This window comes from Danio rerio, chromosome 13 (assembly GCF_052040795.2).
Source record: "Danio rerio strain M-AB ecotype USA chromosome 13, GRCz13ab, whole genome shotgun sequence".
Classification (NCBI taxonomy): domain Eukaryota; kingdom Metazoa; phylum Chordata; class Actinopteri; order Cypriniformes; family Danionidae; genus Danio; species Danio rerio.
The window spans coordinates 26,429,768-26,453,081 of record NC_141033.1 but is presented as its reverse complement, the minus strand read 5'-3'; the positions used below and the strand labels follow the sequence as shown (position 1 = coordinate 26,453,081).

Below are 23,314 nucleotides of genomic sequence, written 5' to 3'. Positions count from 1 at the left end.
TTTTTTATTTGTCTTTAAATTTATGTCTTGTATTCGTGCAGAGATACACTGTCAGCATGGATTTTGTGCGTAAGTTTGAGAGGCAGTGTGGTTCTCAGGCCAGTGTAAAGAGGTTGCGAGCACATCCAAGCTACCAGAGCTTTCACAACAAATGGAACCTGCCAGTGTATTTCCAGCTGCGGTGAGTCTGATGACTTCAGCCCGAAGTGTACTTTGTTTTTATGCCACTTTAAAAAATATACTGCACATATGCTGTATGGCTGCACAATCTATTGTTTCAGCATCGATACCACAATGTTTGCATTTGCATTCGGATCTGCAACGTTGAGTTAGTATTAGTTGAGCAGAAGTTTTTATTATAACAGAGTATAAATGTATAATTTGCATCTGTTTTTAAGGCCTGTGACTGTGTGAGTATTTCAAGAGAGCTTAAAGGAGAGGTCTCAACCTGCTGGTGTTCCTATGATCTGTGTGCTACCTCATCAGAATGTGCTACCAGTAGCTCAATCTGTCATAATTTAGCTAAAAAAAACAGGATTAGCACATCTTTTCAGCTTCAAATGTCTATCAGAATGAACTACCTACTTAAAGAACGGTGTAAAAACAGGGGTTGCGCATTTTGTTAAGGCAGTAGTTTTCTCTGATAGACATTTGAAGCTGCTACGCCTTTTTCTACATTGTTCAATAGAGTAGTAGTTAATTTCCAGGGGTAGCACATATTGTCAGCTTTAAATATCTATCGAAATTAACTACCACTCTAGAACACCGGCCCGCAGGCCATTTGCGCTCCCTCCCCCTCCATCATCCCTCCGTCTCGCAATTGATATATAATGTAATGAGATTCGGCCCACAAAACATATATTTTTGAATCACTATCAATGAGTAGGTTTACATGGACACCAATAATTCGATTTTAATGCAAGTAAGAGAATTCTCTCATGAAGAGTCTACCATCTGCCATTTTGATAAATTTAATCAGATTAAGGTCATATTCAAACTAAAGAGATATCGAATTGGAGTTTCGGATTGGGAACATGTGGAGTATGCCGATTTTAGTCGCATTATTGAAGTGTGGTAACGTTACAAACATGTAAACACCTTAATCAAACTATTACTGCCATGTAGGACTTTCCGCCGTGCTTTGCAACAGAATAGTCCACACACACCAACACACGGCTGTTTGACACTCTCTGCACCTACCGAGTCAGTGCAGACCACAGACACCTGCATTGTGAAATGGGGAGTTTTTCTTTCTTCCATTCAGCATGTGGTATGGACTTCCATTAAAACAACAATCTTCCAGCAGGTCATAGATGCAGCCAAAAATCTCGTTTGTCACAGGGGGCATGCGTAAAATGTTCTCGAATAAAAGTGAAAGTGCCAAACTGCCGTTAAAGTCGACAAATTAAAAATGAAACACCCGAAACTGCATGAAACTCGAGAGGAAATGCGGATAGTGTGGTGACGCGATGACATTAATCGAATTATGTGTTATAACATGTAAAACGGGATCATGAAAGGAGCATTAAAAAAGCAACTTAACAAAAGTAAACACCTTAATCTTATTATTGTCTTAATTAGATAATAATAATTAGATTACTGATGTCCATGCAAACGATGTCATTGTTGTACAGTGACCTATACACTTGTGGTTTTGACCCCTCCACCTACTGGACATTTAAGGTACTGTACTATTCGAGTTACTTTCTGTTTCCCTGTGTGCGGTCGCATACACATGCATTTTAATTTTGTGGCTGATTTAAACGTTGAAATAAATGTGCGTAAGTGCTCTATTTTTACTAAAGCTTTATTTTCGTTTATATTCAAGGCCCATTTGATTATAATCAGTTTTATACAGTACCTTGTTGTTTACACTTTATGCTGGTGGTGTAAATAGGATCATTTTGCTAATATTAGATTCAAGTTGTCTCATTTAATAGATTTTCCTCATATGCGTATTAAGAGTTGTATAAAAATGTGCATTAGTAAAATGTTACTGCTGGCTGAATTGAACATATAAATTAAATGTGGATATTTATTTTTTCCTTGTTATAATTTGACAAAAAAAGAAAGATACCAAGACGAACAATTGCCAGTAAAGTCACTAAAGTTACCCAAACTGCATTCTGCTGTCTTACACTATCTGTTAATTTTTTGGTTAAGCAATAATTGATTAGGACATTATTATTATTATTATTATGCCTATTATTAAATTGTAGTATTGTCATAGCAGTTTAAACTACCCCTTTAATGTGCACAACAAGAAACAAAAAGAAAGAGCTTTAATACTCTGGGGAAGAATGTCTGAGTGCATTAATTACATCAGGTTTCCACATTTGTTCTGTGCTAGAATGTTAAAACAGCCCTCCTATGAATTGTTAGTCACTGATATGGCTTAAAGTGTTGCAGCAAAACAGACTGAATCATTTTTATCTTTAATAAAGGTTAATTTTATTGAAATTATTAATATGATGTGGACTAAAATGTTTTTTTTACATTTGCTTATTCAATTTCTGTACTTGAATACTACTAAGACTGTTAAGTTTTTGTTTTCATTTGTTTCTTTGCTCTTTTGTGTTTATCAAATTTGTTTAGAATTATTATATTTTATTATATTGATTCCCATCCAGAATGATCCTAATCAATCTAAATTAATGAATTTGTTCTAAAGAAAGCGTAATTAAAGCAATCTGACAAAATTGTATTTATATTACATTATATATCACATAAAAACAAAATATTGCAATGTCAGATTTTTCTAATATTGTGCAGCCCTAGTCTACTGTGTTACACAATTTTACCATAAAACCTGAAGTATACTTTGGGATTCAAAAATCCAGAAATGCCACTCCACTGCTGTATTTGTTTGCTAGTGTACTTGGTCAATACAGAATAACCCAACTTGACCCGTGACCCAACTTTCCCTGCCCTGTGAAATAAATAGTTTAGATATAAAAATAGAAATAGGAACAATATGATTTACTCCTGATTTATTTATTTTTTTTAATTTCCTGTGCAGCTTGGATTCTGTGATCTTGTGCAATATATTTAAAGAGAGATAATTGCCCTGGATGTGAATCGATCTGTGTTTAAGGCTGAACAGTTTTTGCTCTGTGATGTTTGATCTTCACTGGTTATAAAGTCCACTGCTATCTTAGTTTGTTTAAGCCAGTAAAGCCTATATATTGTATTTGCTTTTTCTTGGAATTAAGGCTGATGATACACTGGGCAACTTTTAGAGCAATGTTACTGGGCAACTTCGGGAAATGATGCCATTAGTGAACAGCTAATTAGGGTGACCGGATCCAGATGCAATTTTGTTGGCCATTCTCGAGAGAAAAGTAGCCAAGCAAAATTGTTGTGTAATATTGCAATAACAGTGTTCAAACAATTCTTTGTGTATCATCAGCAAAAACGAGAGCCAAAGTAATAGTACTTTATATACAGTTTGTGTTATACAGTGTTTTACTGTATTTATTTTTATAGTTGAACAGTTTGGATTTGAAACCGTGTTACTACCTGTAGTTTTTCTAGTTATTGAACATAACAGAAAACAAACAAAATATGCAAACTAATAAAATTTTGTCTAAATTTAATATAATATTTTTATTTGGTTAAAATAATAATTGACAGATACACAGCTGTGTTTACAGACATTTTTATATAATGTTTTAGACAACAATACCGATTTTAGAATTAAACAGCAGTGTGTAGTGTAATATGAAAGATTTGTTAAGACTAATTGACATTTACAATTCAAATGTTTTTTTTCCCTTAACAAAAATAAATTAACATTTTACTCAAACATACAGAGACCTGGAAGGGACATAATGACTGGGAAAAATGAGTGGAAGAAAAACAATTGAGTGATAGAAAAATATCTTAAGTTTTTGTGTTCCCTCGCAAAGATGTTTTGCGTTCCCACTTCCTGTTCACTTCATACATGTCAACCCCAATTCTTGCCGGGATTCTTCCGTATTTTACCATTCTTTCCTGCTATCATCCTATCGTTAAGTATTTTCCCATATTTGTCCCATATTTTAATCTTGAAAGCATGTTGCAATTCATATGAAATTTAAATAAAAGCTGTGCATCGATCGTCGCCCTGCAACCTCTAAATCAGTGAATGCAGTGAATGAAGGACGCGTTCCATATGATAAACTGATCCCAGATCAGCTTCTGTACATGCCATTCGAAGAGGAGCTAATGTGCAGGACACTTTGGGATTTGGGTGTCTGTTGTGTCTGACAAAAACACTTACTATAATATGTAATTCCTGCATATTTTATTTTAAACGTAACTAATTTTCTCTTAAATGATCACTAACAGGTAATTAAATGCTTTCATTATTGATCTGTGCATTGACACCTCTCTTATCATTCATTTGCAGCTCTTCACTTGTTTGATAACAGTGGTGTCACTTTAAATGGTGTGTACAAAAGCTGATCTGGGATCAGTTTATCATACTTTGCACGTTCGTCAGTCAGTGCTTATACATGCATTCGCTGATTCAGAGGTTGCACATGATCGATGCACATCTTTAACTGAAAGAAAGTAAATGCAGACATTATATTAATTTCAACATGCTTTCAAGATTAAAAATACGGGAGAACTAGCAGGATAGAATGGTAAAATACAGAAGAATCCTGGCAAAAACGGGAGGGGAACAACAGTTTTGCGAGGGAATGCAAAAACTTAAAATATATATATATATATATTCCTATCACCCAGTTATTTTTTCCTCCACCCATTTTTCCCAATCTTCGTGTGCATACCGGGTCTCTGTACAAACCGATACCTTGTAAATACAGATGAACTGAGGAGATTCGATAGCTGTATGTTAATGAATTTGAAATGTATTGAAATTATATTTATTTAAATATTGGTACAAATAAAAGTCGGCGAGGTAGTGGCGCAGTAGGTAGTGCTGTAGCCTCACAGCAAGCAGGTCGCTGGGTCGCTGGTACGAAACTCTGCTCAGTTGGCGGTTCTGTGTGGAGTTTGCATGTTCTCCTTGCCTTCGCGTGGGATTCCTCCGGGTGCTCCGGTTTCCCCCACAGTCCAAAGACATGTGGTACATTTTAATTGGGTAGGCTAAATTGTCCGTGTCTGTGTCTGTGTGTGTGTGTGTGTGTGTGTGTGTGTGTGTGTGTGTGTGTGTGTGTGTGTGTGTGTGTGGGTGTGGGTGTGGGTGTGTGTGTGGGTATGTGTGTATGTGGATGTTTGTGTGGATGTTTCCCAGAGATAGGTTGCCGGTGGAAGGGCATCCGCTGCGTAAAAACTTGCTGGATAAGTTTTCGGTTCATTCCGCTGTGGCGACCCCTGATTATTAAAGGGACTAAGCCGACAAGAAAATGAATAAATGAATGAATAAAAGTCCAATGACAGCACGTGTTCTCTGATTTAATTTAATAGGAAGTCTAAAAGTCACTTTGTTTCATGTCTATATACTCAATATACATCTCCCATGTGGAGGTTACACACAGTCAGTTGTGCATCTGTGTCCTGGATTCTTCATTACCAGCCTGACATTTTAGATCATGAATGATTAATTAATCTGTGCTTAATACAGAATTAATGGTTGTTAAAACAGCTCAAAAGTCTGTAATGTATGGCTCCTAACTGATAAAATTGATGAAAGTTTGTACATAACTGCTATCTGTTGACATTCTGACCTAAATGTGTTTTGTTTTTTTTAGCTTCAAGGAGATTGCTGGAAGTTTAGAAAGTGCCATTGCTGATGGATTAGAGGCAACTCCAGGTCAGTCAATAGGCCCTATCTTACAGCTGGCGCAAGACGTGTTTGGTGCGATTTGTTACAACTTTCAGACTAGTGCAACCCTTATTTTCATGTTTTGTAGCACGTAGTTTAAATAGTAAGTCCATTTGTGCCACTTTGTGGACTCATGGGTGTGCTGGTCTAAAAAGGAGGTGTGTTAAGGTGCATTGTTAGTGCGTTGCTATTTTAAGGAACTGAAATAGACTGTGCCATTGACCAACAGGTCTGAAGTCCAGTGCTGAGCATTTTAATTATGCATCTATGCAGCTCCAAAACGCTTACACATTGTTTAATACACACAGTATGTAAAGCAATACAAAAATATCTATGAAAAAATAAAAGGATTAAAAATTATTATTTTTTACATAAATATAAAAACCACTGCCTCCATGCCTCATCTCGGCAATATTATTTATTATATGCATATTTATATTTGTTTTAATAAAAACAAGTTCACATTTGTCCACCTGTCAGGTTTTAGAGATGTATGCGTCACCATATGGAGCATAAGAATAGGCCGTGTGTTTTGTGTTTTTGACCACACTTCATTATTATTGTTCATTTATTCATTTGCTGGAAATTAGAACTGAATTTAGAAATAGTTTTAAAACAAATCTTTGTGCTTAACAAATGAAATGAAATATGTAGGCTAATGAGTGTCTTCAGTGTACAACGCTGTTACCTTCTTTACAATAATGAAGAGAAAAAGTAAAATAAAGAGAAAGTAAAGAGGCCAAATGGAGGAGGCTCGTTCTTTATCCTCGCGCTGCAGATGGTCTCCATTTTCTCGCTAGTGAAGCGTTCTGTGTTTCCACTTACAAAGTCTGCCATGTAAATAGCAAATGCCCCGTGGCGCGACGCAACTGACGCAAGGGAATGGGAGATGAGCCTCTGATTAGCTTGATTCCGTTATGCTCAAAATACACCCATAACTCGTTAAGAGAATAAGCACAACCCTGTTAGACCATGTGCCAGGATGCATAGATAATTTTTCTATTTTTAAAATAGCAGAAGTGGATAAGGACACGCGCAATGTGCTTTAGACTTTGCGCCTAGATCGTTAAAATAGAGCCCAATGTGTTTTTTGTTAATGTGACAATGAATGCATCATAAAGATGTGTGGTCTATCCTTCTCTGTACACCTGTTGACCTGCCTTTTATGATAAATATAAAGCTGTCACTTTTAAGAGAGTGTAACAGATCAGCACTGACATCCAGTCTGCTCTGTGTATTTGTGAACGCAGTGGGCAGCAGCTTCCACCTGCAGGTGACTGAGGTGTTGTGGAGCTGTGTGTGCAGGTGCTGGACTGACCAGGTGTACTTGCCACCCCTCGCTCATCGGTTCTGGAAACTCACTCTGCAGCTCATCTCCAGATACTCCACCTTTCTTACCGAGGTAATGCATTTCAGCTGAGAGGAATTTGAATCATAATAATAGAGTTATTGTTCATGTCTTCCTTTTTTTGTCTCACAGGTTCTAACAAAAACATCATCTACAGAGGCAAGCAAAGATTCAGTAAGGCCGCTTCCCAGCTCTGCATCTTCCACATCCAGCCGCACATCACAGGATGCAGACAGTGAAACTGGCGGTCCCACTGTTTTATCTACTAAACAGCTTGTCTTCATTGCAGCTGATGTTGATAAGTTACAAGGAAAGGTAATTCAAATGTTCATTTAAAATAGTTTACAGAGTCCTCATGCTTTTTTTTTCCTTTTTCTTTTTTTCAAAACAGTTTAGAACAAAAAACATTTTCAAAGGAACATGGAAATAGAAAAGACATATAATACAGGTGCCAAAGGTCACCCAATACAATGTTATTTACATTCGTATTTATGGTTGTTAAAATGTTGCTATATAAAATTTTGTTAAGGGTTACATATCAGGCTCCAGAAATATATAAATAAAAGCACCACGGTAAAATTAAAACATTACATTGTTCTCAACTGTTTACCCCAGTATGCATATATTTTATAGGCTTGTTGTCTCAAGTGTCAGTACTTCCATATCATACACCTCTTTTACAATATTGTGCCATTCACTCACAGATGGAGGATCTTCCTTGAACCATTTCTTTGTAATGGCCTTTTTGCTAGTAATCCTTATGTTTTAGTGAAAACACAGGTTTTGAGTTCACAGTACACTAAAAAAATGGTTTTGCTGCTGGTTTAAACTATTTATTTAAAATGAGCTGAAACAACGAGTTTCTTGAGATTTTTAATTGTTTTATGTTCAGTGTGTTAACATAATCAATTTCTGTTGGGACAACATGAGTGAATTGTGTGGAACCCAATTCCACGCAATCAATTTAAGCTGGGACATGGGGCATGAAGCAATTAAGTTCCCTTATTAGTTTTTACAAGTACTAGGGGTGGTGGGATATGATTTAATAATAATTTAATATCTATCAAGCCTATTTTATTAACATTTTCCCCCATTCTAACAAAGTCATTCAGTTATATTTACTGTGCAAATCAATTCATTGATCATCTGAACTGGCTTTCCCAGCAAACATTTGTTTTATTTTTATTTTTTATTAAAAGTTACATGCCAGTGTCTGCTTTTTTGATGATATTTACCTAATTTCAACAGCCCTCAGAATATTTTGTGCTATGAATATATGGCCTTATTATAGATAAAAATGAAGAAGCAAGCATGTGAAGAGAGAGATAGAGAGAGAGCAAACAGTATGCAGTTTTGGACATAAAAGTCAGGGAACAAAAACCTTTTTCAATCCAAGTTTTATAAGTTCTGTACCTTAAATTTGTGAAATGTTGATCAGGTTTAGTTGTTTATGTTCGGACAATAAAAGAGTAGTTTAAATAACCAATTAACTGTTTAGGTTTGTGTTCACTTAGGAGCAAAAATGTGCTGAGTAGAAAAATGTCTAATTTTGACTATTCTCTTAAAGGGTCATGAAACCTCCCTCTTTCATTTTAAGTCTCCCTCAGATTTTTTTCATAAAATGCTTCGAGATGGGCAAGGAGCACTGCGAGCAGAGGGAGAAGTGGGCATGGCTGGCAAAGCAGGGGAAAAAGAGGGGAGCGAAAAACTGTTTAATTCGGCTGGCAAAAGGAAAAACTGTGAGGAGACCCATGGTTTTATAGTTTAGAGTTAAAATGCAAAAAAATAAACAATAATTTAACCTTTAATTTAATAATTATTAATAATTTAATAATCGTGTTTATATAAACACTATAAATGAAGAGTACTTATTCTTCTCAATCCCTGGGTCTGAATGCAGACACAGTGGGTAGCAGTGCAGCAGGTCTCTTTCCCTATCCATTTCAACCATTAGCCCTGCCGGTAATCTGGAGGATTTTTAACATGTGCGAACACAGCAGCAGGGATAGATGATGCGTCTGAATGGTAACAAACTCAACTGATAAAAGACAAAGTCCACCATTCTCCAATTCTCATACAGCTCTCTCGACAAAAATGCTTGCTGCAAACCATCAGCTTTGCTGTATCGGCCCTGATAGTATTGCAGGGAAAAACATGCAGCAAACCCCATAGATCATGTAAACAAACACGAACGGCTAAATATGCGTGCGCGGACACAGTCTCACCCAGTCATTGGGTCTCACTGCTAGGCAGGTCTGCCTTGCCTTCGGAAAGTACATGCTCTCTTGAATAATTATAAAGCACTGTCTTCTCATAGGATAAGAAAACTCCGCTGTAAATAATAATGAGAAACTGTCATCATTCCATTAGCAGATTCGCACTTAGTCACCGATTTTGATCCCGTTTCAAAAATTATTTTAAAGCCAGAAGATGAAATTAAAGCTCAAAATTATCCAGTTTTGCTCAGCACACACAAATCTTTAAAAATGTCAAAGAAAGTACTCCAGGGTGTCTTGAACCTTTAAAGTAAAGAATGTTTTACTCTGTTCCCAGATTCCAGATATCTCAGAGATGATCAAGGCAAAATTGGAGAATATTGGATTCCAAAACTTTGCCATAGTTTCAGGTTTGTTTTTTGATTAAAGTCATTCTAAGTCAAAGTTTAAAGTAATTTCTGATGCCATTTCTAATCTTCCTATATAATGAGTTTTTCTACTTGATGCTCCAGAAGCCTTGCAGGATTCCAGCACATCTCTGTCCAGCTGCGTCCCCACACTGAACAGCAGAATGACTCAGCATCTCACAGAAAGGAGCGTTCGCTTCCTGAAAAACGCTTCAGAAGTCCCGCGACTTTATCGAAGGACCAACAAGGTTATATGCTCATGTATTATTTAAAAGTCATGCAGAATAAATCAACGAGTCAACATCTGTGACAGGCTGGGTAGGAAGAAAAAAAAATTTATTGATTTATTTTGATGTTTATGAATTATTTGGTTGACTGTTTCACTCATAAATATGTATGTGGTTCACAGACTTTTCAAAGTAGTTGCTCAGTTTAAACATTTAAAGCAGAATTTAGAATATTTTATCATAATAAAAATACATTTAAATAAATTCTAACACTTGGCATAAAATGAAAATTCACCCCATTTGTTTTCTAAATGCTTATTTATTTGACTTTGCTGTATTTGAAGTATTTGTTTGACCTTATAACTTATAATTGTATAATTCAACCTATTATGATGCTCTGTGATGTATGCCACACTTGTCCAACTATATAGTCCACATAAACCCTGGCCATTTCTTACAATCAACAAACTTTGCATTTAGCCCATTGCATTCTGCCTGGTTAACTATAATGGTTGACTATATTTTTACTTATATGATTTAGTATTCATTGTTTTATTTTGAATATTTTACACTTTATATTTTCAGGTTTTTCATAGTATATGTAATAAATCTGGTACTTTTACCATAAACCAACATGTCAACCATTTGGTAGAGGTTAGAATTTATGGTATTTAATAAAAAAAAAATGCATTTAGTGTGCTAAGTAGCGACATGAGGTGTTAAGAAATGCAAACCGAAATTGTTTTTCTTGGTAGGGCAGTTAAAGGGATAAATCTGACTCCATCCAATAATTACCTGCATTTTACATCTAAACGTCATTTCATTTTTATATATATTACAATATGAGAAAAACTAATTCACTCCATTAAAAAAATCTGGCAGAAAACAGAAAGATATGCCCGGTGTTCTGGATTTAACTGTGTTTGCTCTCTCATTAATAGGAAGTGCCCACTAGAGCCTCGGCCTACATGGACAATGCTCTCCGGCCGCTCCATCAGCTGGTCACTGACTCGAAAAATGTGGTGAAAGACTCCATCATCCAGGAGTGGCTCCGGGTCACGCTGTCAGACTGCACCCATCGGTAAAACAGTGCCAAGCTTAATAATTTTGTTTTGAAAAAATATCTACATTGAACACGAATGAAAATGTCCTCTGTGTTTAATAGATATTTTGAGACTATATCAGACGTGCTGAGCTCAGTGAGGAAGATGGAGGAAAGCCTGAAAAGGTTGAAACAGGCTAGGAAAACTACCACCACCAGCACGGTTGGGGTCAATGCAGGGCCATCAGATGACAGTAAGATCCGTCTGCAGCTGGCACTGGATGTGGAGTATCTTGGAGAACAGGTTTGATATCTTATATTTTATTTGTGCATAACAAGTAACCTCTTAAAAACAACCCAGATGTAGCTTACAATGTAGAGCAAGGTGCTTGTGCCAAAGTTGTAGGTTCAATTCTCAAGAAAAGTTTGAACTGATAAAATTATTACCTTTTGTTTTAGTTGAAAGCATGTGTCCAGTGCATAAATGTAAATGTGCTACCGGAGCAACTACATAGCAACACATTAGCAACCATCCAGAACACCATGAATGCCACATAGCAACCTAATTATTACCCACCATACTACCAAAAAGCATAGAATCACCAAAAAGCGACACTCTGTTGCTATTTGGAAAACAGCCACTAGATGCCACTAGTGTCACGAGGCAACCATCTGCAACAGGGGTGTCCAAACTCGGTCCTGAAGGTTCGGTGTTCTGGAGAGTTTAGCTCCAACCCTAATCAAACACACCTGAACCAGCTAATCACGCACTTACTAGATATACTGGCTATTTCTCAACATTTTTTCTTGTGTCCTTGTGTTCTTGTGTAATGTCATCATCAACTGCCAAAGTTCACATCCAAAACTCAAGACCGCAAGTACAGAGGACGTGTGTCTTCTGAGGTAACTTGGCAAGACCGCCCTCTACAAGAACACAAGTCCGTTCTCTGTATTCTTGGAATTGAGAAACATCCATTAGAAACTTCCTAGCAGGTGTGTTGAAGCAAGTTGGAGCTAAACTCAGCAGGACACTGGCCCTCCAAGACCCGTTTTTGGATAACCCTGATCTAGATCATAGGTCTCAAACTCGATTCCTGGGGGGCCACAGCTCTGCAACGTTTTTCCTCTAACCCTAATCAAATACAGCTGATCTAACTAATTAAGCTGTTCAAGACTACAAGAGACTATTAATCAGATGTGAGTTAGAGGTGGTTAAAGCTAAACCATGCAGAGCTGCAGCCCTTCAGGAGTTGAGTTTGACAATCGTAATCTAGAATATACGAGATGCCATATAGCAACATTCCAGGAACATCGTAGCATTTTCAAACCTTGTATACTTAACCAACCCCATGTTTGTCTATTGAAACCAATCTGCCTATCTGCCCCCTAGAAACAACCCAATTACCAGAGCAGCACCCTAGCAACCACCCAAATTCCCAGAGCAACACATAACCCGCTAAAAAATGTCCCAAATCCCCTAACAACATCATGCCTGCCTAGTCTATATAAGGCTGCATTTCCGCTGCAGATCTTGATGGTCAGTTCTGATTTTGTTACTGTATCCGTTTTTATTTTATTTTTTGAAGCCTAGCTTACATTATGTTTTAAAAGTGGCTATTATCCGATAGCCACGAAAAAAGAGCTTGAAAAAGAACGGGCGCTGACAGACAGCTGATAATAAAAGAGTGCCCTTTTTTCTGTTCATGTATTTAATTCTTTTTGACAAGTTGTTTTACTATAGTTTATGACAGAAAAGTTCTCATTTTGCCATCTTCTTTTAATCTAGGCCTTTTTAAAACAGCAGGCATTTTAATGTAATGTCCATGACGTAATTTATGCAGCAGTTTTATATTAGTTTATATTGGTTACATGGTGGATATTGCTCTCTCTCTCTCTCTCTCTCTCTCTCTCTCTCTCTCTCTCTCTCTCTCTCTCTCTCTCTGTCTCATTAACATGCTTAAATACTTGTGCTACATAATAATATGAAAGCTTTTTTAGTCCTCGTATATAAGATTTAAGATTCTGGAATCTGTTCTGAAACAAAACCGTCAGAGTTGAGGTCATTCACTACAGTTTTTAATGATATGCAACTCGCATTGTCAGGTCAAAAAAAAACTGATCTACCTGCTTACACTACAGGCACGAGGGCACAGATCTAATTAATATCGGATAAATTTCCACATATGAACAAGGCCTGAATCTGATTTAAGTCAATCGAAATCCATGGGATTTTTTTTTCCTGCTTACACTTACATAGTCCATATCTGTTCTGTGATGCATGAAGGGGACAAAAATAGAGTCACTTGAACCGTGCAGAATAAATGCAGCCTAAATGTACCTATTTAACTGCTGTTTCCTAGAAACATGCCAGATTATCTCAGCCTAGCAACCAACATATCGGTCTATCTGAAGTATGACCTTTAAACTTAAAGCTTTTAGAACTACTTAGAATTGTCAGACTCAAACCACCTTTAATGCTTCTTCACAAACTTTACCCATCTATTTATACATTTCTCTCTTTTATTCCCCCTCAAGATTGAGAATATGGGTCTTCAGCCAAGTGACATCACCATGTTCTCCTCTCTGCTGGAGCTGGTACAGGAGGCAAGAGATCTCGCTTCAACTGAGCAGATGGGTTCCTAAAATCCAAATGCCCCTCGAAGGAGCCAGATCAAAAAGTTGGGTCCAAAATGATTCCTGATCGAATGCCTTCAGCATCCATATGCTCAGAAAGATTAAGAAAATATGGCTCAGGAACGGTTTTATGGAGTCCTGCCATCCCTCAACTGTTCTACTAGCAGCTCAGTCTTTCTGGAGAAGGAATACACTAAAAGAATGTGATTTACTCTCAGATAAGTTATTTATTGTTGAACTGTAATGGGATAATAAGACCGGAAATGTCATATTTATGGTTCGAAATGATCGCAGAAATGAATAGAGTTTGTTGTATGAGCCAATCAGCACTCAGCGTATAAAGTGCTAAGAGCTGTTGTGTCCTGTCATATGTGGTTACATCAGAAAAAAACAGCACACAACACAGGTGTTTGACTTGTGTTGTGTCTGTCAGAAAGTCTTCTGCTCAGACATCAGCTCTGGTGAACCCTGCCAAATAGAGTGCAAACACTGAAGAGGTTTATAGTCAAATGGTTATTTTTCTTTGTCTTTTCTAAATATCAAATTTGGGATGGAGTTTGCGTTTCAAAAAAGGATTTAACAATAAAATCGGAGGATAGTATGAGATTTCAGTGAGTGTGATTGTGTGTCTAAAGTTAATCTGTTACTAAAATATCCTTGACCAACATTTAGGAAAGGTCAGCAACCCCTTAAACTGGAACTGTGTTGAAATTTAGATGTTGCTGATATAGATACAGTTACATAAAATTGTGTCTTTTTAAAGCAGTTGCTCATGTATTTTTATATGATCCATTACTTATTATAAAGTATTTGGGTTATTTAGTCAGTTTTATTACATATTTTACTTTGTACAGTTACTTTTATTTACAGTAGTTTGAAATTAGCAGATACATAAAAAATCTGAATAAAGACTAGTTTAATTAAGCTTGTCTAAACAAACATATCACCGGTTGACCTGGTCTTGATGCTGTCCATTGATTTACTATACAGATAGATGAATGTAGGCATATATTTTCTTATAAAGTCATCACCAAAACTGCGATCATGTTTTTAGGCTGTTGGGTTGATGATTTTGCCGAGCATTAATATGGCATTTGAGTTTCCCTCTACAACAGCAAAGAAGAACGGCCGATTGAACGTGACTTTGTGAGGAGCTCTGCCATCATCAGTTCTGTTTTGAACCTCCGATCCGCCCTCCGTCATCTCAAACACCACCTTGTTGAGTACCTGTGAGATATAAACAGGTACACAGCATAAAGATTACTGGTGTAAACCATGTTAATTGTAAAGTAAAAAAAAAAATGGTCAGAACTGGTTAAAGCCACATCCTGATGCTCTTTTTGTTTTAACTTTTTACCTCACAATTCTTTAAGAAAGTTAAAATACTTGTTTTTTTTTTTCAAAATTATATATTTCAGAGTTGACAGTTTTGATATTTTCTTGTGTTTGCAGTTGTGAGGGTAAAAAAATATATTTTTAATTGAAATAACAAGTTGCCATTGCATTTTTAGGTTTTAATAAAAAATGTTGTGTAAACAAACTCCATTTTTTGAAAATAAATATTTTTATCCATTTCTCAGTGAATAGGCAATGTATTTTGCTGCATTTAAACGAAAACAGATTTATTAAACAGATATATTTATTAAAATGACATGTTAGTCTCCAAACATTTAGAAATTGAAAGATAATACAATTAAATTCAAGCAAAATAAATTACTACAAAATTTAGACTAAACATACCATTTTTTTTGCTTCTCTTGATTTTTCCTCTTTTTTTAAAATTTGTATTTAATATTTTTCTATAGCATAAATTTGGCTGTACTAGTTTTTGAACCGTTATCGTATCGTTATTTTGTTAGATAAACTCCAGATTTGGCCTCAGTACAGACTAATCTAATGTATATGCACAAATATAATATTGTAAAGCTTATTAAAAATATGAATTTAAAAGAGAGATTTGTGAGGAGTGTACTTGTGTATACTATGCACTGTATATAATCTTAGAATTCTTAGAAAATGTAGAGAATGTCAATCAGAAGATGTGATTGACAATTCTTAGTTGAATTTGTGAGAAATAATTTTGAGGAGAAAAAACATACAGGCGAGATGTAGACAATAAACCTGGATGAAAAAATTCCTAATTGAAAGATGTAGATTAACAGTTCTACGAATAAATGTCTGAACTGTTAGGTGGGAAAAAAAATCTTGAAAAGTCAAAAATTGCTAAATGTAAACTCTAAATTCTGAGAAGATAATCGAGAATTACAAAATGCAAACTCCAAAATCAGAGAAAAAAAAAAGAGAACTACAAAATGTAAACTCCAAAATCTAAGAACAAAATTGAGAATTACAAAATGTAAACTCGAAAATGTAAGAAAAAAATCAGGAATTATAAAATGTAAATTCCTAAATCAGGGGAAAAAATCAAGAATTACAAAATGTAAACTCCAAAATCTAATGAAAAATTGAGAATTACAAAATGTAAACTCCGAAAATCTAATATAAAAATTGAGAATTACAAAATGTCAATTTCAAAATTTGCGAAGAAAATTGAGAATTACACAAATGTAGTCCAAAATCTGAGAAGGAAAAAGTCAAAATTGTGTGATAATTGAGATTTTTTTTTTTTTTTGGAGAAAAAAAAGTCAGAGTCATTAGATGTAAAAAAATTTGTAAATTTTATGAAGAAATGTTTGAATTGTGAGACGTAAACGTAAAAAAAAAGTTCTAAACTGAGACATGGACACTCAGAATTCAGAGAAAAATACAATATTGTAAGATGGAATAAAAGTCGGAAATAAAAATATGCAATTCTAAATAAAACATCTGCAATTAACTTTTATTCTTTTTAATCTGTGGTGAAAACAGTCTTCTATATATTTAATTGGGTTTAAAACTGTAGCTCTGAGCTAAATGTTACCTTATCAACAGTGAAGTTCTCCTTGCTGCTCATTCTTCTAAAACTGGCATCAGAGCCCATGAGGTATTTCTCCACTGCCATTTCTGATAGCACCGATCTCAGATCAGTCACAGCAGTCAAGGAGAATTTGGGCAAAGATAGTTCCAGATATCTGCCGAGAGATACAACACAAAAAGATAAGCAAATTTGTGATCTTATTTGTCATTTTCTCAGATCAAAAATTTTCTCACTTTTCCTTGAGGTGTCGAAGCCATGTAGGAATGACTGTGAGGAGCGGCTTCTCGATGTCCTGTAGACTGGCTCCCTCATGAGGCAGCACCAGCAACATGAACGTCCTCTTGCTGAGACCCAGTCTGACTATTGAGCACTTTCTGCCAGCATCATCCAGGTATTTGTAGTCTCCAGTGTGCATCATGAAGGGCACTTGAACACTGGAGTTCTTTTGAGTCCAGAAGTCCTGGTCACTGGTTGCTTCAGGTTGAAATGCAGTTTTCCAGTTACCTGGAATAGGATGTATTAAAATATATAAAAATGCAGCCTATTTTTATCAATTACATGTAGAGCAAAAAGTAAGATTAAAACTAAATATATACCGTGGAATGGATAAAATAAGTATTGAAAACATCATAATTTTACCTGGTAAAATTATTTCTAAAGGAGCTGCTGACATAAAATTGTATCAGATTTTAGTAAAAACAAATAATCCAAAAGCAATGATAAAACTAAACCAAAAAATGGTAAAATATTAACATTGTGTAATGACAATGGAATTACACAAGGAAAAGGTACTGAACCACTGAAATGTATTTAATACTTTGTATAAAGATTTTTTTTTTGTAATGCCAGCTTGACGTGTATAGAGAATGCAGCCGCATGCATTGCTCAGTAAATAGTCAACTTCAATAAGGCCTAAAAATCTTGACTGTTTAGTGGGTCTCTTCTATGAACTCTGACCTTTAGTTCAGATTTTCTATTGAATTCAGATCAGGTGATTGGCTGGGCCATTCTAGCAGTTTTGTTTTCTTTTCTGAAGCCCACAGACCCTTTTTACATTTTTGTGTTTCTCGTTAGCGGAAGTCGTCATAGAGCTCAGTGAATGGGAGAGTACAACAAATCCTTTTTTATTTTATTTAAATAATTAAAATCTTCTTTTTTTTTTTTTTTTACAATTTGTATCTTATTTGCTTAAAAAATAAAAGGAAAACTTCACAATGGTACTTTCAGAAAAAGAAAAAAAAATTGTGTTGTGTGAGAATGATAATGGCAGCCAGAGGAGAGAATTTCGTCAAATTTACTGCCCTGTCCCATAGATGCTGCATTAGAAATGCCTCACACAAGCGGTAATTTGTTTTTTGTAATTTGAAGCAAAGATGATAAACTACATACATAAATACATAAAAATGGTAGTATGTTTTTTTTTTCTTTATCTAAATATTAAAAACTTAAGAATGATTTAGAAAGGATTTAAGATGCGATCACCATTAAACCAATCATAACAGGCTGGTGAAAAGGGTCCATTGAGAGTTTCTCTGGCTGTATTTGGGACTGTATTTCTTGCTGAAATTCCAGCGCTGGCATCATTTGGCAATGTAGGTGTTAGCACTGAAGCAGCTAATATTCATTTACACTGACAAGAGTCATCACTGTTTACTACACTCTCAGAAATAAAGGTACGCGAGCTCTCACTGAGGTGGTACCTTTTCAAAAGTTTTTTTCCATATTGGTACCTCAAAAGTATATATTAGTACCTAAAATTTTAAGAGGAACACTTTTGTACTTTTAAGTACTAATATGTACCCTTAAGGTATTATTATGGACCTTTAAGGTACAAATTTGTACTTTTTAAAAAGATACCACTTCAGTCTGGGCTTTCCATGCCTTTTTACACCTTCTTTTCTTTATGTGTTTAATCTTTTTTTCTTCTCGTTTCGCTTTATTACACAATTAATTTCTAAAGTAGTTAGTTTTGTTTTATTTGTATGTGTATGGATTACATTGGTCAACACAACAGCACCCTGACGTGTTCATTACATCAATAGAACTGCCCCTATGAGACTTCAATCTTTTTTTGTGAAACAAAAATGAGCAATACTTTTATTTAATATCATTTGTACCTCCATGAGAATATTTCCTATATTAAATTGTTTGAATGCAAGAAGCACAGCAGGAAGGTCGCTGGATTGAGACCCGGCTGGGTCAGTGGGCATTTCTGTGTCGAGTTTGCATGTTCTCCCTCTTCTTTGCGTGGGTTTCCTCCAGGTGCTCCGGTTTCCCCCACAGTCCAAAGACATGCACTATAGGTGAATTAAATAAGCTAAATTGGCCATGGTGTATGTGTGTGAATACAAGAGTGTATGGGTGTTTCCCAGTGATGGGTTGCAGCTGGACGGGTATCTGCATTGTAAAACCTATGCTGGATAAGATGGCGGTTCATTCCGCTGCGGCAACCCCTGATAATAAAAGGACTAAGCGGAAAATGAATAAATGATTTTTTTGAAACAAAAATTGCTTATAATAACAATTAATATGAATAATATAGGTTATATAATAACATTTTTTAAAATGGAAATGTTTTTTTTTATTTCAGAAGTTTCAACATGAGCATATTTACTATAATTTGTTCTGTTCTGTTACTCTAAAAGTATCTACATAAAGCTGTTGTGTGTAACCAAAAAGAATTTTCCATGTCACTAAAATAGGTGATTCTTATGATTTGTGTACTATATGTGCACTGAGTTAATTTGGGCCAAGTCATTGAGTTGTTCATATAACCTTACAAAAAAATATAGAAAAGAAAAAATACTTTTTTTGCTCCAGAGTCATGTAAATATATAAATAAAAAAGGAAACATCATAGACAATTAAATGTATCACATTGTTATCAAGTCTGATTAACTTTGATGCCTGTTTAAATTAACAACAAAACCACTCACCTTTGAAATGCACTGAACTAGCAAACAGAAGGTCAGTCTTTGGAGTTACGCCCTTAAACATGCTCTTCACTTTGTTGTCAGAGGTTTTCTGGATGAAGTTATTGACCTCCACCTCTGCATCCTTTGCCTGGGAGAAATCCACCGATCGAACAAAAGAATCATCCGAGAAATCTTGAGTCCCACGCAGAAACTCTTTGGAAAGATCTGCATCGCTGTTAACGAAAGTCCACACGAGGGTCCTGAGCTCTTTTCGGGACTCGTCAACATGTGCACTGATGGCCTGAAGCGTGCGTAAAACTGTGTGTCCGTCAACAAAATAAGCGCAATCTGTCTGTTCAGACTCCAGATTGAGTCCTAACAGCTGCTGGTATGAAATGGCCGTTTTTTTGGAAGCTCCCAAATAGAGGGTCACCAATGCACCGAATGCGTTTAACGGTGACAGAAGCGTATTTGTGTGTTTCTGTGTGCGACTGAGCGTCTGGTACATGCGCAAACCCAGTGAGTTCTGGAGCTCTGCAAGCACGGCAGTGCGCTGAGTGAGGTTCTTTAGGCTCTCGGCTGCACTGGCCGTCCGTGGGTCTGGATCTGTGCTGCCTGGAAGAGGAGGTAGAGGATGAACGGTCTCCAGCGGCTTGTGCTCTTCACTCTGGATCACCTCACAGCTGATGTTTTCAGAGCTGAAGAGGTTGAATGGGTGGACATACACTCGATTGGTTTTTGCCATTGCAAAGCAGGAGAGAAATAAGAAAGCGAGGAACATCTTCATCTTGTCGGGTAATCCGCGAGACCCCTGTTTGTATAATGAATGATGATGAATAGCAGAATTATAAGAAACTTAATATGCAAAAAAAAAAAAAAAACTTAATGTGCATTTTAAAGCCAAAAGAGGGCAGTCTATAGCTGATCCATCTTTGCTTTTTCCACCCCCGTTTTTCACAGAATTAATTGACCAGTGGGTTATACTTCTGAGGTCTCTGTACTGACCCATTTAAGGTCAATAACCCCCAAACAAGAACACGAATCGGATAAAAAAAAGTGTGTAGTGAGCACATTCTAATTTTTACTGTATGCAAATCTTAGATAAACATTCTGTAAACACAATAGCCTAAGCCTAATATATATCATATATGAAACATTTCTTTGAACAAAGTTAAATAAAGTGCTTTATTTTTTATCTTTAAGTGCTTTATTTTTAAAATCCCTTGACACTGTGCTTTGCACAAAATTCAGCTTTTTCATCAAAAATAGGAATAATAATAAATAAAATAACTAGTTAAAATTATTTTGAAGATATTTAATCATTATTAAAAAAAATAAATGTAATAAAATATTAAATCATCTTAAAAATATTAAAACAATAATGAATATATTTATAATATATGTATAATTATTAATAAACTTATAAAAAGTTTAAAACTATATCAAATGATAACTTAAAATACATTCAAATATAACAATAATTCATTAAGCTGATTCATTTGTCAAATTTTATTGTCAAAAGTGACAGACGTTTGTGTTGCGGAATATTTTTTATTTCAAATAAAAAGGCTTTTTTTTGTAACCTTGTTCCTCAAATTATTCTGACAATCTAAGTGTTAAAGATAAAACAATATAAAACAACACACTGCTTTTAAAATTAATAGTACAGGGTTCGCACTCTAAACCAAATGTCAAATTCCCTGACTTTCAGAGGCTTTCAGATAAGTTCAGGATGACCTATATTGGGAGAAAGTTGTAAAGGAATATAACAGCACAGAAAACTAGGCAACTATAACAAAAGGCAAAGCATGCAGTAAAAAGGGAATAGTATAGAAAAAAGTATACATTTCAAATTAAAAATGAACATTTAAAATGACAAATAAATGACTTTTTCTATAAATATTCTGTAATTATATATATATATATATATATATATATATATATATATATATATATATATATATATATATATATAATTTATTAAATAATGTTTATTTATTTATTTATTTGTTTTCTTTTTATGCGTTCCTAACTTTCAATGTCTGGAAAAGACCATTTACAATTCAATAGTATTTCAAAAGTTCTATAACTTGTGGGAACCCTAAAAATAAAAATAAAAAATACAAAAATGTTCTTTTAAACATTTTTATTTAATTGTAATTATAATCAGCGCTAAAACAGCAGTCCAAAGTCCCAGAGGAAAACTTAATGCAGTAATACATGTGGATCAATTATCTCTCTGAAACATAATTTAACTCAGCCAAAAGGCTTATCAGTATCATTAAACGGTTACTCTTAACATGAATGTAGATAATCAGTCATAAAGTGTGAAAAAAGATAAAAAGACAGAGCTCCTGTTTACCTTCAGATGCTTTGCTGATTCTAGAGCTGGACTGTGGTGGACTGAGGGTCTGGACTGTATTTAAATAACATATATTGGATGATGCTCTCTTTGGTTACACATTAACATGATATTGGGACATTCAGATTTCCTCAGTGTTGTTCAGCTTCAAACCGGCTTCTGTGTGTTGATAAACAGTTCCGTCAAAGGAGAGCACGACCCCGCACTACCATGTTTACCTACAGCATGATGTCAGGCTGATCGGTGGAGAGAAAGAACAAGATGATAAACAGGAAACCGCATGAGTCATAACCTATATGAAAACTGACCAAAAAGTTTCCTTGTACCTTAAACTATTTATTATTGTTATATATATTTCTTAATAGTGTTTTACAAGATGACCACAATTTTGAAATTTTCCCCAACACTTCTTTATGGTTCTTAGATCTTACTCGCTGAGAGCCTTTTCTAGTTTGGCAAATACTGCTGTTGTTTTTCTTCAGCTTAGTCCCTTAATTATCAGGGATCGCCACAGTGGAATGAACCGACAACTATTCTGGCATATGTTTTATACAGTGGATACTCTTCCAGTCACAACCCAGCACTAGGAAACATATACACTCTCCGAATTGATTGACAGGAATGTATTAACATGTCCACATACTAGGATTTGTAAAATTTTAAAGATCTGTTCTAAATGTCTGTGATCAGCTGCACCTCAAGAATAAGTTTTAAAAACATTTTAAATTTGTAAAACAATTTAAAGAAAAGACGATACAATCATCATGTAATTCATAAACACAACAAATACATCAAATAAGCTTACTTGATGTTTTAAACTGAATATCTGCTTCATTCGCTTCACTGTTTTCTCTGTCACTGACGACTGTTTATGTGATGCAGCAAGAGAAATAAAATCATGCATACCGCAAAAGATTCTATCTGACATTTTTTGTCAAAATTGAGTTATAGACATATTCTTATTATCAAATGACAACTTATTTACATTATGGTAAGTAATTAAGTTGTTTACATTTTAAAACTTTTTACTTAAAAAAAAACAATAGTTACACACATACTGTTTGCTATATGAAATGCAAAAACTTTGAAGCTCAATCTCTCAAAATCATTCAGAACGCAGATAGAACCTTATAAATCCAAAGGTGACGATATCTCAACAGCATAATAAATGATCAGATGGGTATTTTGAGTTGAAACTTTACAGACTTTTTAGAAACTAAACACTTATCTTATATATTATCTCTATTAGAATACACACACACACACACACACACACTTTTTAAATACTTTTTTTTTTAAATAGTTTTAGAAATAACTAATATCTTTTGAATTTGACACGAGTAGCCTACGTAATCTTTTTCTAGTAATTATTATAAATATTCACATTGAAGTGCATTTTAAAGCTTAACCAGGTTAGTAAATTAACGGCAAATTATTTTTTGGAGGGGGTGAACTGCTACCTGTTGTTGTTTTC

General features: G+C 35.1%; 2 protein-coding genes across 6 annotated transcripts in view; one reads left to right on the top strand and one right to left on the bottom strand.

Moving 5' to 3' along the window:
- cog2 (component of oligomeric golgi complex 2) overlaps nucleotides 1-14,253 on the top strand; it is a 198,537-nt gene extending 184,284 nt beyond the window's left edge. For both annotated transcript variants that reach the window (XM_087277770.1, NM_213354.1), the window contains 9 exon segments: nucleotides 42-181; nucleotides 5,700-5,761; nucleotides 7,024-7,175; nucleotides 7,254-7,436; nucleotides 9,675-9,747; nucleotides 9,850-9,992; nucleotides 10,913-11,052; nucleotides 11,137-11,317; nucleotides 13,549-14,253. In XM_087277770.1, coding sequence (XP_087133896.1) covers nucleotides 42-181; nucleotides 5,700-5,761; nucleotides 7,024-7,175; nucleotides 7,254-7,436; nucleotides 9,675-9,747; nucleotides 9,850-9,992; nucleotides 10,913-11,052; nucleotides 11,137-11,317; nucleotides 13,549-13,656 — 1,182 coding nt within the window. In that variant the 3' untranslated portion in view covers nucleotides 13,657-14,253.
- Nucleotides 13,855-21,875, bottom strand: agt (angiotensinogen). Of its 4 annotated transcripts, none has more exons than XM_087277511.1 (5): nucleotides 20,942-21,215; nucleotides 19,500-20,399; nucleotides 16,798-17,068; nucleotides 16,568-16,718; nucleotides 13,855-14,874 (listed from the first exon to the last, which is right to left on the bottom strand). In XM_087277511.1, exons 2-5 carry the CDS (start codon nucleotides 20,263-20,265, stop codon nucleotides 14,698-14,700), a joined length of 1,365 nt encoding a protein of 454 aa, XP_087133637.1. In that variant the 5' UTR covers nucleotides 20,266-20,399; nucleotides 20,942-21,215; the 3' UTR covers nucleotides 13,855-14,697.
- Nucleotides 21,876-23,314: the final 1,439 nt, after the last annotated feature.

Bases quoted from the DNA above. Each gene is read 5' to 3' on its own strand.
- agt (XM_087277511.1), bottom strand. From the start codon at position 20,265: ATGAAGATGTTCCTCGCTTTCTTATTTCTCTCCTGCTTTGCAATGGCA. The intron at 17,069-19,499 runs GTGAGTGGTTTT...ATCCTATTCCAG, and splicing joins TAGTTCAGTGCATTTCAAAG to GTAACTGGAAAACTGCATTT. The intron at 14,875-16,567 runs GTAACATTTAGC...TATATCTCACAG, and splicing joins AGAACTTCACTGTTGATAAG to GTACTCAACAAGGTGGTGTT.